Here is a 13,597-nt window from a genome sequence, read left to right on the forward strand (position 1 = left end):
TCACTTATAGATGTGGGTGGATTGAAGGGATAATCAGATATGGAGCCTTCGCTGTGGAATAACTATCGGTGGCTTAGCGTGCTGAGCAGAATGAAGGGTTCCTGTTCAAGACCTCTGAACTCCTCAGGGCTGATAGCGCTGTCTTTGCTTTTAGTTTTAGAACAAGGCAACTTCTTAAATGCATTGTCCTTATTAGCAGATGGGACTGTACATAGAGGACATGAGCTTCTTTGATTTTTAGATCAGACAGTTACCTGTTGCTGCCATTAGGGGCCGCCACGCCACACAAGTGGAGATAAATTAAATATTACATGAATATGTGATCAAATTTTAGGATTAGGGGTGTTGAACTCTAACCAGAAGCGGCTGCAGTTAAAAACAACCAGATTATTTTAAATTAGAAGACTTAAATTTGTGCATCAAACAAAATCAGAATCCCTTTCACAGAATAATCATTCTTACAATTTAAACAGTTTAGCTACTGCTAAAATAACTACTGTAATAAAATATTTTTTTTCGATTATTCAGTCAACTCTGGTTCTGGAGCAACCAGTTTTGATATTTCTGTCATTTAAAAGTTTGACCAATGGAGGTATCAGTGCCACTATAGCATCAGGCTGATGCTCAGATGTAAAACTGGAAGCTGGACATCCGCTTCTCATCAGCACTAAGCCAAAGAGGCCCGCCGAGTTCGAATAAAGTGGAAAAAAGGGATGATGCCTCCTCTTGAAATGATGAACTCTGCACCAGATCTGTTTACACTGGTAATCTCCGAACCCCGTGCAATCAAAACATCACTAATTTCACTGCCGATTGGAAACTGTGACATCTGTAGTCTCAACACACTTCAAGGGGAATTGTTGCAAAGAAAAAAAAAAAGCAATTGGGAAGCATCCATTCCTCATAATAGCCCCAGTGATGAGAAAGTGACTTCATCCCGGTCCGCTCATATGTTTTGAAGTAGATGCACATCCATAGTTGTGGAAACGTTTTGCAGTAAATATCATGGCTTGCTGGTTGCACGTCTGACGGGCTTGCTGGGCAGGCCGGGCGTTTGGCTCGTCGACTTAAAGCCGGACTCCCCGGCTCTGCTCCAAGTTAAAATAAAAAAGGCTACAAGCATATAGGAAGGCTTTCCGTCTTGTCGAGTTGCCCCGAAACCCTCGCTGAGTGATTCCACACAGTCTGGAGGACTAAGGGCTCAGGGGCACTTCTCTGCTCCTCACTCAGCGGAAACAGGCCTTACGCTCTAAAGCCACTCTGCTCTGGTAGGACTGGGACGTTCTGGGATCTCACTGGGAGCCCAGCTGAGGGGCTGCAGGGAGGCCAAAGAGAACCAGGTCCCTGTTTAAACAGATGTAAATGGGTGAATTTGATTCAGAAAAACACAAACGAATGTCAAACATGTCCTGGACACACACTCACCTTCAGCCCCCGCCGAGCTTAAGCCCTTCTCCTGGCAGGGCGGGAGCTTGTTTTCCACCTCTCCTCGCCGTGCATCAGCCCTTCTGTTATTTAGGAATCACTATTTACGCTGCGGGGGTGACCATTAGACAGGCCCTGACCAGAGAGACACTCACCTCCTCCACCGTCATTGCACACACCACCACCAGCGAAATAATCCCTCCACCTATTTACACAGGCGAGGTGAGGCCATGGCCTCACCTTCAGGGCTCTACTTACCTCCTCCAGTCACTCGTTTAGTAATCGCAGCATTCTCCTACCTGCCTGTCTAATTAGAGCGAAGGTGGGGGGGACTCCTTATTTGGCAGGCCTCACAAGGAGAAAGGCTAACATTAGCTCAACTTGAGGATACAGTTGCATTAAAAGGAGCTGGGGTCAGTGTGGGGGCCCAACAGGAGCATCCTGGCTGTTGATCCATCTGCTGAAGGCAACTTCCTTTTGGACTTTCTGTCCAGTTCACCCTGGAGGTGTTGACCAGGGGCGGCGGTAGACAGAGGGCTCTGCTGGGGCCCATGCAGGCCCCCCATTATTCAAACGACACCTCGCTCTTGATTGTATTCCGCGAATGAAAGGTGCTGAATAATTAACCCTTGCCGAGCCAGTCCTGATGCCACTGAGCTAAAGAAGACCGTTATCTGATTTTAAGGTGCTTTAGGATTTTAAAAAATCAGTTCCTGCATTTCCAAATAATTAAAAAAATTATTCAAGTTTTTAATCCATCATAAAATTGTAATCTATGCATTACGCAATAATGATTAAAATAAATAAATCAATATCTGATATCAGGATTTCATGATTTTTAGGTAAAGCTTGAGTATGATGCTGTTGGTTCATTACCGGTATGTGCGTTTAACTGCTTCCACATTAATTTTTTTTTTTTTTTTTTAATTAATTACTTATAACCTATTGGAACTTATCCAAACTGGAGTGTGATTTTTTTTCTGGAGCAGAGCGGATCAGTTCTGGATCAGAAACCTGGTTTCAGCTCATTCTGGTCTCATTTGTTCAAATTAACTTGATCTTGACATCAAATAATTACATTTTATTTTAATCTTTATTTATTTCAGGTGTTGCTCCTCATTAACCCTTCGTTAGCATAATCAAACTGCGTGTCTGAGGTTTTTTTTTTTTTCACCAATGGTATATCACTGCGTCTCTGTGCTGCTCAAATATTGACACGTCCATTTTGAAACCTGGTTTGTACCTGAAAGAAAAACAGTTGAGGTGAGGATAGACGGCTTCTGTGTCTCTGAGAGGCCCTGGGCCTACATGAAGGAGGTCTGTCCGGGTCCTGGGGGGAGGCCCGCAGCTCCACTGTCATCCAGGATCCCTCTCTCAGGACCAGGACGGGGACCCGCTTGGTGCGCAGCTTTTGTCTGTCTTTAAAAGTAAAAAATGTAAGGGTGGGACAAATGTCACACTTTCTCCCGTTATTCCAGCCAAAGGAAGGAGCTTGTAATGCAAGTCAGTGGATCTGGGAATGTTCTCCGCCTCTGTGGTTGGAGTCGCGGGGATGCACATCATGACTGCATGTTTGAAGCGTGTTTGTCTCGATTCTGCAAGGACGCGATGAGAGCGTGCGTAAAAGGAACGCAATGATTTTTCATGTACTGCATGGCTCTGAGCTAAATGATGTTTAATAACTTTTTGTGTCGTGAGAACCCATCAGAGAAGAGCCTCTTAGAATTAAGCTTTATTTGCTTTGGATTAAATTGTAATTGCATTATTCGTTTTGTTTCGTCATTCTCTCCGTTTCTGCTTTGTTCTTCAAAAAAAAATACAAAAATAAAACACACACACAATAATCTTCTTATTATTACATTTAATATTATATTTATTTATTTATTTATTTAATCCTCCAAGTCCCACGGTAGCTCATCGGTTAAAACACAGAGAACGCAATGGAATGTTTTGACTTATATTGAATATATATATATATATATTGAAACTGAGCTCAGCGCAAAAGATCGCAGCAGTCAAATCTAATCTCAAAGATAGATAATCATTTGTCAGTGAATGTTCAGGCGGTAAAGTCTGTTTAATCCCTTTCAAGATAAACACATCCAAACTAGGCTTGTGAGGGTTTGATGAAAATTAGAGCGTTAATAAAAACGACCTTCCGCAAAATAACAAGTAAGATAGGAAGATATTTCTTGTGCGACTGACAAAAAAACAACAACGAAATATGAAATATTCAACAGGAGGCCCGGACTAGTAATTCAGATTTGATCTTTGTTCAGTAACTAATATGGAAGCAAAACTAAAACATCTGATGCTTTAATTATCAACGAGACGGCGGTGCGGAAGAAACGTACTTTTTCAGTTTGAAACATTTTGGAGCGGAATTCGGTGAAAGGACGGCTCCATGAAAACCTTCAAGCTTCACCTTCCTCACTGAAACTCTTCTTCACAAGGAAAACGTATGACTGTAAACTGCAAGATAAAAATAAGATAAAAATGTAGCCATGGTTTATCTGTTTATGTATTTCTGAATAAGAGCAGAAATAAAAACAAAAAAAAAGGATACATTATAGGACGAAGATGAGGATGAGGATAATAAAGTTGTGTAATTCGATTAGAATTTATGATGATGAGGATGATGAGGATGGATGTACAGAAGGATAAGGAGGAAGAAGCCAGGGGAGGTGGGATATGGTGGAGGGGGGGGGGGGGGGTGCAATGACGTCACCCCGAGGCGTGCTGCAGATCACTGGCAAAAGAAAAAACTAGGCAGCGCCGCGGAGACTCAACCAAAGCGCTGATTACTGCGGACGCAGCGTTTACGCGCAGCCAACGAACAAAGTGGATTTACTGAACATCTGCATGGGGACGCTCTGAGGGCTTCACTCCTTTTTCTGTCGACTGTCTCTGCTGGGAACGAACCGGTGAGTAAAGCACGCGCACGTCGTGCATGTTAGGACGCTGCATTCTCGCCTCGTCCTGCAGCTTTGGGCCGTTTTACGCGTCCGGCGTTGCTTTATTTGAGTCGTTTATCCGAGCCTCGGGTAAATGCAATAGACCTTTGAATAGCGCGCGTGTTGTGGAGCTGTTGGGAGCAGAGAAGCTGTCCTGAGAGGATAGAGGTTCACGCGCATCCCCGACAGCCGCCTCTGCGGCGCGCATCATTAGCCAAGCGTTAACCTGCAGTCTGCTGCGATGGTGCCTCTGTGCAGCGAGAATCTGCTGCCGTGCGCGTGTGCGCACGTGCGTGATAGTGTGTGCACGCGCGCGCGCGCGCGTGTGTGTGTGTGTCATCAATCCAAACCCGTATTGGGTTGATGATGTCATTGAGGGCGCAAAAACATACGGAGAAACTTTTAGCATTGGTTTCATTTGAGATATTTTTTGTATTAAGGATAAATAAATTCTAAACGTTTACTTATAGAATTCGTGGACATGAAATCAACAATAATGCCGCATGAAACCTAACGTGTGACACCAAATATCACAGATAATGAACCCCACATCATTTAACTTGTTTTTTTTGTTTTTGTTTTTTACTTTACAAACTTCTTTCTTCTGTTTGTTTCAGGCAACTGGAATGGAACTCAACCTGTCGAAGAATGGGATTTCTTGTGCGGACCCTGCAGGTACGACTTCTTCTCTTCGCTGTGTATTTCAGATTAAACACACTTTGGCAAACAATCTGGAGGTATTCCGGTAAATCCCAGAGATTAGGAGCTGCTGCGCGAACCTTCTGGACCTCTGTTTGGCGTCAGTCAGAAATTAATTGGTAAAATTCGCATCACGAAGGCTCTGCGTGCGTGTTCACGGACATCTGCTCCACGTTTTCAGGCGAAATGCATTTCCTATGTGCTGCATTGATGCATGTGGCATTCAGCCTCGCGTGTTAATATATGAGATAATGAGATGAAAATGAAGTCATGCGAAAATCAAATGAAGGCATGACTGAAACAACAATTCCAACAATGCAGCCGCTCTTCGCTTCCAAATCATTTAATGCGCCTGTTTTCTGATTATTTCCCGCTGAGCTGCAGCCGCATGTGGAAATATATTAAGCCATGTGTGCAACAAGAAATAAAGGGCTCTATTCATGAAGGATGAAAGTTTCCAAAAGCAGTAGTGTACTAAAAAATCCCATTAAATAAATAGTTTCAGTGACTCTGGATTTAATCACAGACTAAAGAAACAGAAACAGAAATAGAGACGTGAATAAACTGGAAAATATTCTGCCTGCATGGCAGAAACTGTTTGTTGTCCGTTTTATAAACCTGCTTTACTTCAGTCGTTACTTTAAGGACATCCTTTTTAATAATAGCAGGCCGGATGCTGAGGAAGACCTCTGATAATAGAGGTGGAGGGAAGAGGTTCGGGCTGCTGGGCAGCTGTTTGGACCGGGCAGCCTTTATTAGGCCTGAGGTCGGAGCTGTTCCCCCTAATAGTTTCTGAGTTATGGGTTTGCGTGATTCATGTCTGTCAAGAAAACTCCTGACGAAATATTTTTAAGGAACAATCCAGTGGTCAGCATGTTTTTATTTTCTTTGGCTGCGGGGCCGAGTCAACACGAGGGGACGCGGCCTGCGGAGTAATTTAGAGGCATGAAATGCCGCATTTTGAAAAACGTTTCCCCGTGAGGGGAGTCAGAGGTTTTTATTTGCACCTGCGTCCCTCTGTCAGGCCGTCGGTTGGTTGTCCGGCGCGGCGCCGGGTCAAGCATGGCCTTCAGCCCAACAGGGAGACCATCACCAAGGAAATAATCCGCTGCGTTTATACCCGCCTGGTCCGGTTACAGTTCCACTTGTGCGCAACTTTTCAATCAGCATTCATTTTCTCTAAGCATTGTTGCTATTTTACTTTTTTTTTAAGATGGACTTTGGTTTCCTTACAGTAAAACGTAGATATTTGTGCGTAATTAGCGGAATTCTCAGAGTTTATTTTCACTCCGTGATGGAAAAATATGAGTCTTTGCATTTTCGGTGCGGCCTTTAACCTGAAAGGCGTTTATCTCATCCGTCACGCAAATGTCCTCTAGATCAGGGCGCAGGCAGAGGAGGCTGGGTATTTATAGATTACCCCCCCTGTAATATCTGGAGACCACTGAGGGCGAGATCACTGTGAAAGCTCCATCCTTTCAGGGGTCAGTGGGTTGTTGGGGTTTAGATGCTGTAGCGCTGCTGTAACAACCACAGTTTGGAGAGGAATGTTTAGGACAGGCTACAAAACTCCCCCCGTTAATGCAGCGGACCCGCTGGAGTCTCAGTCTGCGTAAATCCCACCTGCGGCCACAGAGTGGGTCCTCGTGGTCACCTCCACGGGTAACGCGCTGTAGTTGAATTCCTTCTATGCTTCCTGTAACCGGAACCATTGTGCGCTCTTGACTGCAGCAGGATGGTTTTCCTGCCCAACGGCGCGCTCTCGTTCGTGGTCTGCCTGCATGGAACAGTCCACCATTGGACCCGTCGGAGCCGGGAGGCCAATCAAATGCCTAATTATCGAAAAGAAAATGTCACACTCGGTGTAGTTGATAGGTTGGCTCATAAATTCCGTGTGAACCCGTCATGGACGGAGCGTGCGTGACTGTCCTTCTATAAAGGGCCTTCGGGCGAGTTTTCCGGACGGACGTGGATCTCATTTCAGAAGTTACTGTCAAAAGGCCGGAAAATGCACGAGACTGGCGCCGCTGTCCCGTTTCACAGGCCGGAGGCCGTGCGCGCTTATACGCCAAGTCAATGCAGACCGGGTCAGAACCGGCCTGAAATAAGAGAAAAGTGACGACCCGGTCCTGACGCGAGTCAGAACCGGGTCAGGACCGGCCTGAAATAAGAGAACATTGGCGACCTTTTTGAGATTAAATCTTTAATTTCTACGCAGAAAACAAAAATATCTCTCCAGTTCTGACAGCGTCGGCCGTGAGTTCGTTTTTAGGCGAATAAAAAGAACATTTCTTCCTACGCACGCAGGAGTCATTTGTATCTGTATCAGTCTATATGATATATGTTGCCAAAAAAGATTAAATCGTTGCTGGTCTGGTCTTAACAATTGTAAATCTTGTCGTTTACTCCCCAAAGACACCGAGTCTGACTCTAAAGATCGCAGTCTGACCCTGACGTCAAAATAAATGCTCATAAAAAGGTTTGTGTTCGGTGTTCATGTTTTCAGTGGAACTGGATTCATTTGTTCTCATTGTCAGTTTGTCCTTCCGTCCAGAGCTGCGCACAGACCGGAGGACGGGTATGACTGTCAATGTGTTGCAGGGAGTATTGCATTTTTTATTTCCGGTTTGGACACCGCGGGATTGAGTTAGGATTAACTCCAGATTACCTGAATCTTGCCCCCCCACGCTGCGTCTGCAGACGGACCTGCACCATCGGCGTCGTCCCTCCGGCACTGAGCGGCGCGCATTCAGATTATGAATGCTTTCTGTCGGCCCTGCAGCGCGTCGCGCATTAAGAGTCGCGCCTCGACTCGACCTGATTGATTATTTGTGGTGAAACGACGAGCTGATAGTCAGACACACAAAAACCTTCTTATCATCGCGCGCTTTTCCTGCCGGGGGGGAAACAGTAACTGGGCCGGCCGGGTTCGATGGCAAATGTTTATTCAGCTCCGTACATATCCGAGGTGTGTATTGTGTGGAGCGTGTGTGTCTAAGCGCACCCAGCTGCGCTGCGCTGCGCTGGACGCGTTTCAAACATGCCTCCGCGAATGAAAGGGCCATTTTATTCACAGCGCGCAACGCGCTGCTCTGCGCGCTCCCGACGGCAAAGGAACGCTGCAAAAAATGAGACTCCGAGTGCACGACGAGAGTCTCTCCGCGTCTGGAACATTAAACCAAACGCAGCCCCACGCGGGGATTGTCTGTTTGGCGTGGGTTGTTGCTTTGATGCTGTCGAGGAAGTTCACCGAGTCTGACAAACATCTAATTCATCACCGTCACTGTCCGCGTCCCGCCTGACGCCTGCTAAGACATCTCTTGGGGTGGCTGCTGCTGCTGTTTTTTGGAGCGGGCTGGCTCGGTGGGTGGGACTCGGTTACACGCAGCAAGTGGGTGGGTCTCTCCTGTGGGTTGGAGAACCGGGAGCGTCCTCTCAGTCGCAGCGGGCAGAAGCTATTCCTTGCAGGGTAAAGACGGAGCGCGCACTGGGCTGTCTCTGCCGCAGCGGAGGGAAAGGAAGCTGAGAGATTTTTTTTTTTTTACCCCCTCCCCCCCCACACGCATTTTTTTTTCTTGGACCTCTGGTGGAAGTTCTCCCTACATGCGTGATTCATCCACTCATGTCGTGATGTGTGTCTGACAGCGACTGGATTCCTATCTGCTGAGGAACGTGCGCGCTATAAGGATTCACCTCCTTTCCTCTTTGTGCGCATCATCCTTCTCTTCAAGGTGGGATGAATTTGGACAGAAAGGCAGAGGCAGCGAGAGCCCCGCCGCCCCGCGACGTGGCCCCCGCGTTTCATTTACCGAGAACTCCAAAGAGCAGTCGAGAAACTTTAGAGAACTCAAGCAGCGAGTCTTCGGACGCGGAGCTGGCAGGTCAGAGTGCTTTTAACAACCAGATCCTTTCACTGAGTGTAATAACATTTGTTTTACGCATCCCGGCACTTTAACGCCACAGTAAAAGAAGTCGTTTTAGTTGAGTATATATTTGTGTTTTGCTCGGGCCTATATTTGTGCTTTACGCGCCTGCACACAAAGGGCATACAAACTATTTACAGTAAATATATAGTTAACTGGCGCGTCGCTGTTTCTGCTCTCTCGATTAACGCGCACAAATGCGACAAGAAAGGAAAGCAGCTTTTGTGGAGTTGCACCGGATAAACCAAACATTTGGCAGAACTCCGAGGTCTGGCAAGGAAAAATGCGCAGAAGAGCCTCTGCTCTGTAAATGCGTTAAAACGATCTATAAATACTGAGCCCGTCTTCCATTCTAACAAAGACAGAAGGTCGCTCGTAATAAAAGGAGATTTTTTTTTTATTCTTAAACTTCGCCACAGCTGTAGAAAAAAAAATCACTCCGTCAAAGGAGAAGTGGATGAAATATAAAAGGAGAATGTTATTGATTTGTCACCAATGACATTAATTATGGGGTTTACACTTTAAATGTTGCTTTGCGTGTGTAGGAGACGTTTTCTTTTCGTCTTCGTGATTAACCTTTGCACGTGTTGACCCTCCAGCTTAATGGGGCAGGACAGGAATACGAGATAGCACTTGGGAGATAAGAACGAGCAGACCTCGTTGTAAAGACAGCAATATTGATCTATTAACGTACAACGAGACGCAGCTGAGTGTGTGTGTGTGTGCGTGTGTGAAATAATCGTGTATAGATTGTGTGTAAATATTTGGTTTTAATACATCACTTGTCCATCGAAGATTATTTCCGGGAGGCCTTTTCGATTTCACTCAAGGTTTTAGTTTGTGTTCGTTTATTTTGTTGGTGCTCGTCATTTCAGTTTGCACCGGAAAGGAAGTCGGCAAGTCGAGATTATTATTTTTTTACATCGATTTATGATCCACAGAAAAGGAGAGGAGCGCTGAGCAGAGGAGCGATGACGGGAACGCGGACGACCCCAAGAAAAAGAAGCAGCGGCGGCAGCGGACTCACTTCACCAGCCAGCAGCTGCAGGAGCTGGAAGCCACCTTCCAGAGGAACCGCTACCCGGACATGAGCACCAGGGAGGAAATCGCCGTGTGGACCAACCTGACTGAGGCCAGAGTCCGGGTAAGAAGCCACGGGCCAGTCGGCCGCCCATGCGTAAAGCGTGCGTAAATCCCGCTTAATGATCCTTGTTCAAATAATAATAATAATAATAATAATAATAATAAATAAACACACGTCAACCGAATGAATAATTAAAATTTGAAATACAAAATAATTAAATGTAGAAACTTCATAAAATAAAATATCACCGTGCGTCCGGTTCATTCTTCGTGTTCGTTTGACTCCAGCTCAGCGGGTGAAGACCAACTTACCTTTTATCTGATATTACATCTGACACGGAGGAGTGAAGCTGCTGCACCGGAGCGTCAGAACTATTAAAACTATAATAATAATAACAAGTGTGCTAAAAGCAGGGCCGACCCTGACTGGCAGATTTTAACAGGAAGGTATTTCCCAGTATTTATTTTTTATGTTATAGAGTGTGCAGAATTAAAATCTGTCTTTGTTAATGTGACAATGCTCGAATATGATTGTTTGCGTCATCACTGGACGTCATGCAACTGCACAGCAGGAACAACATGCGTTTATTCTATAGTTTTGTGTCGGAATAGTTTTATGAACAAATTCATATTTGGACAATATTATTTTCAAACGACTTCGGTCGTAAACCATTCAAAGCTTTAACATGAGAATCTCGCGAACACTCGCAGGCAGTCACGCTGGTTGATCTGTTCTCTGAGGAGGAAAAATATGCAGATGCGTAAACACAAAACAATCCAGGTCGGTTTTCGCTTCCAGCGTCTGGAGAATCGTTCCTGGAGCCGGAGTAACTGTTTGGGCCGGGGTAACTATTTGGGCCGGGGTAACTATTTGAGCCGGGGTAACTATTTGTGACGGTGCGGCCTATATTATTCTGCGGGGATAAAGAAGAGGGGGTGACAGCGGCTCAGCCGGATCATTTTGATCCAGGACTAAACCAAATGTTGTAGGAGTTAGAGCCTGACGTTCCGTGTCTTATGGACAGGTAACATGCCATTCTATTCTGTTTTGTGGACTTGCGCGTTAAACGTTGGTTTATTTCGCTTTTAATGTGTTTTATTTTTTTTTGTCGGCATGACTTTCAACCCTGAGGTCTTCATTTTGCGCTCGACGACCAGGCGGTGCTTCACATCGCTCATGTCTTTGTGGACAATTTGTCCGCAGCGCCCTGTCCCCTGCGCGGCTATGAATAGCCCCGTCTGACGGTTCCACTTGTAAACTGTTTCTACTACGAATTTAAAAATGACGCGTAGAGTGCCGACGAGCGGAGGTTTTGTCAGGTCTCGATTACGCGTGAGGATTTCAAGAGGCGCTTTTTTCTGACGTCTTTAACGTCGGTCCCTGCGTGCGTGTGTTTGATTCATGCTGTAACCGGGTTGGTTATATATGTATATATTTATATATATATAGAAACAGTCAAAATAAACAGACTCGTTCCTTTCTGCACTTTTGGCTATAACTCCGTGTCCGTGGGTTAAAATAAATGTTTACTTTTCTACTGTCAAATTTTTATACTTAAAATTCGCTTGATTCAAAATGTACATTAACCCCTGCACATAGTTTTATTTTTATTTTTTAATTATGTGAAGGATTTTTAAAGTGTCATAAATATACATCCCAATTTGATGATCGATAATCCCGCTGGATTACAATTAAACCACCCTCCCAAAAACATGTAATGACAAATCCACAGATGCACAAATACAAAGAAACAAATGATGCTGAATCACATGCAGACAACAAAAATAATAATAAAAAAATTATTTCATTTAAATGTTATTTCAAAAGTATATGTTTTTACTGAAAGATATAAGATTCCAAACTATAGGATTAGAACTCTGAATTTGTCACTGACTCTTTATAGTTGATCGTTTACGTTTGCGTTCTCACCAGTTTTATGAAACACAACTCAGAAGCGCCTGAATTATATGACAAATTTAAGACTTGAAAACGTGTTTCTAAGGATTTGAAGTTTCGATGGAGGATTCTAAAACCAACCAAGATGAGCTAAAACCGCTCGATCGACCTCAAGCGCGAAAAAAAGAAAAGACACAAAACAAATTTATGTTTGAAGCGACATGTACATTATCAAAAAATATATATTTACAAATTGTGCAAATCATGAAGCCCAACTAAAATGTTTTTTACTCGGTTTTACAGGGTTTTCTGTTCACACGTTTTATATTTTCCCTATCAGACACATACATTTGCCTTTTGCGCGCACAAAAAATTCGGATGCAGCAAATGAAAATTCATAAATGCAATTATAAAATTTCGTTTTTGACAAATTTGTCAGAAGGTTCAATAAAACATTTCATAAAAAAAATACATTGTGTTCTATTGCCTGCACATTTTTATTCATGGAAAGATTGTTTACACCTGAGCGGCTAAGTTGGTAGGGTGGGTCATCCAGTGATCAGTAAGTCGGTGGTTCGAATCCCAGCGTTGACTTTCTGCATGTTGAAGCGTCCTTGGACAAGACGCTGGTGTAAATGGGTGTAAAGCGCATTTACTATTTACCTTCGCCCTTATCCGGATGTTTGCGTGGTTTTGTTATAAATACATTTTACTGATTTAAATGCAACCAAACGTTTTTTTTTTTCTTTACTGCGTTTGATGTGGTTTTCGGCTCTAGTTTTATGTCACCGTGCTGACCAGTGCGTCTCCTCCAGGTGTGGTTCAAGAACCGTCGGGCCAAGTGGAGGAAGCGCGAACGGAACCAGCAGATGGACCTGTGTAAGAACAGCTACCTGCCTCAGTTCAGCGGCCTCATGCAGCCGTACGACGACATGTACCCGGCGTACACCTACAACAACTGGACGAACAAGGGCCTCGCCCCGGCGCCGCTGTCCACCAAGAACTTCACCTTCTTCAACTCCATGAGCCCCCTCACCTCGCAGTCCATGTTCTCGGCGCCCAACTCCATCTCCTCCATGACCATGGCCTCCGGGATGGGCCACTCCGGCGTACCGGGCATGCCCACCCCGGGCCTCAACAACATCAGCAACCTGAACGGGATCGGCGCGTCCGGCATCAACTCGGCCATGTCGTCGCCGGCGTGTCCGTACGGGCCTCCGGGCTCTCCGTACAGCGTTTACCGGGACACTTGCAACTCCAGCCTGGCCACCCTCAGACTCAAATCCAAACAGCACCCAACTTTTGGATACGGCGGCCTGCAGAGCCCCGGATCCAGCCTGAACGCGTGTCAGTACAACAGCTGACGGGCCGGTAGGTAAACGGACCCGGTGCCGGGACTCATCGACCACCGGGGAAACAAACACAAGACAACTAAACTGGATTAGTTGCAGTCATTTTTCACAAAAAAAGAAAAAGAAAATATGGATTATGCGGGTTTTATGTGTTTACCAGTGAACTTGCACAGCAAATGAAATGTCCAGGCTTTTTGGATTTTTTTAAAAATGATGAAGACGTGTTACATTACTGCATTGTAAAAAATGTAAATATATACAGGC

At 45.0% G+C, this 13,597-nt stretch overlaps 1 protein-coding gene across 1 annotated transcript; it reads left to right on the top strand.

Annotated features, from left to right (window-relative positions):
* Positions 1 to 5,005: 5,005 nt before the first annotated feature.
* On the top strand, positions 5,006 to 13,345 carry pitx1 (paired-like homeodomain 1). Its single transcript, XM_068744449.1, has 4 exons — positions 5,006 to 5,054; positions 8,810 to 8,959; positions 9,943 to 10,145; positions 12,797 to 13,345. Exons 1-4 carry the CDS (start codon positions 5,006 to 5,008, stop codon positions 13,343 to 13,345), a joined length of 951 nt encoding a protein of 316 aa, XP_068600550.1.
* The last annotated feature ends 252 nt before the right edge of the window (positions 13,346 to 13,597 follow it).

Source organism: Brachionichthys hirsutus, chromosome 10 (assembly GCF_040956055.1).
Source record: "Brachionichthys hirsutus isolate HB-005 chromosome 10, CSIRO-AGI_Bhir_v1, whole genome shotgun sequence".
In the NCBI taxonomy this organism is placed as follows: Eukaryota; Metazoa; Chordata; class Actinopteri; order Lophiiformes; family Brachionichthyidae; genus Brachionichthys; species Brachionichthys hirsutus.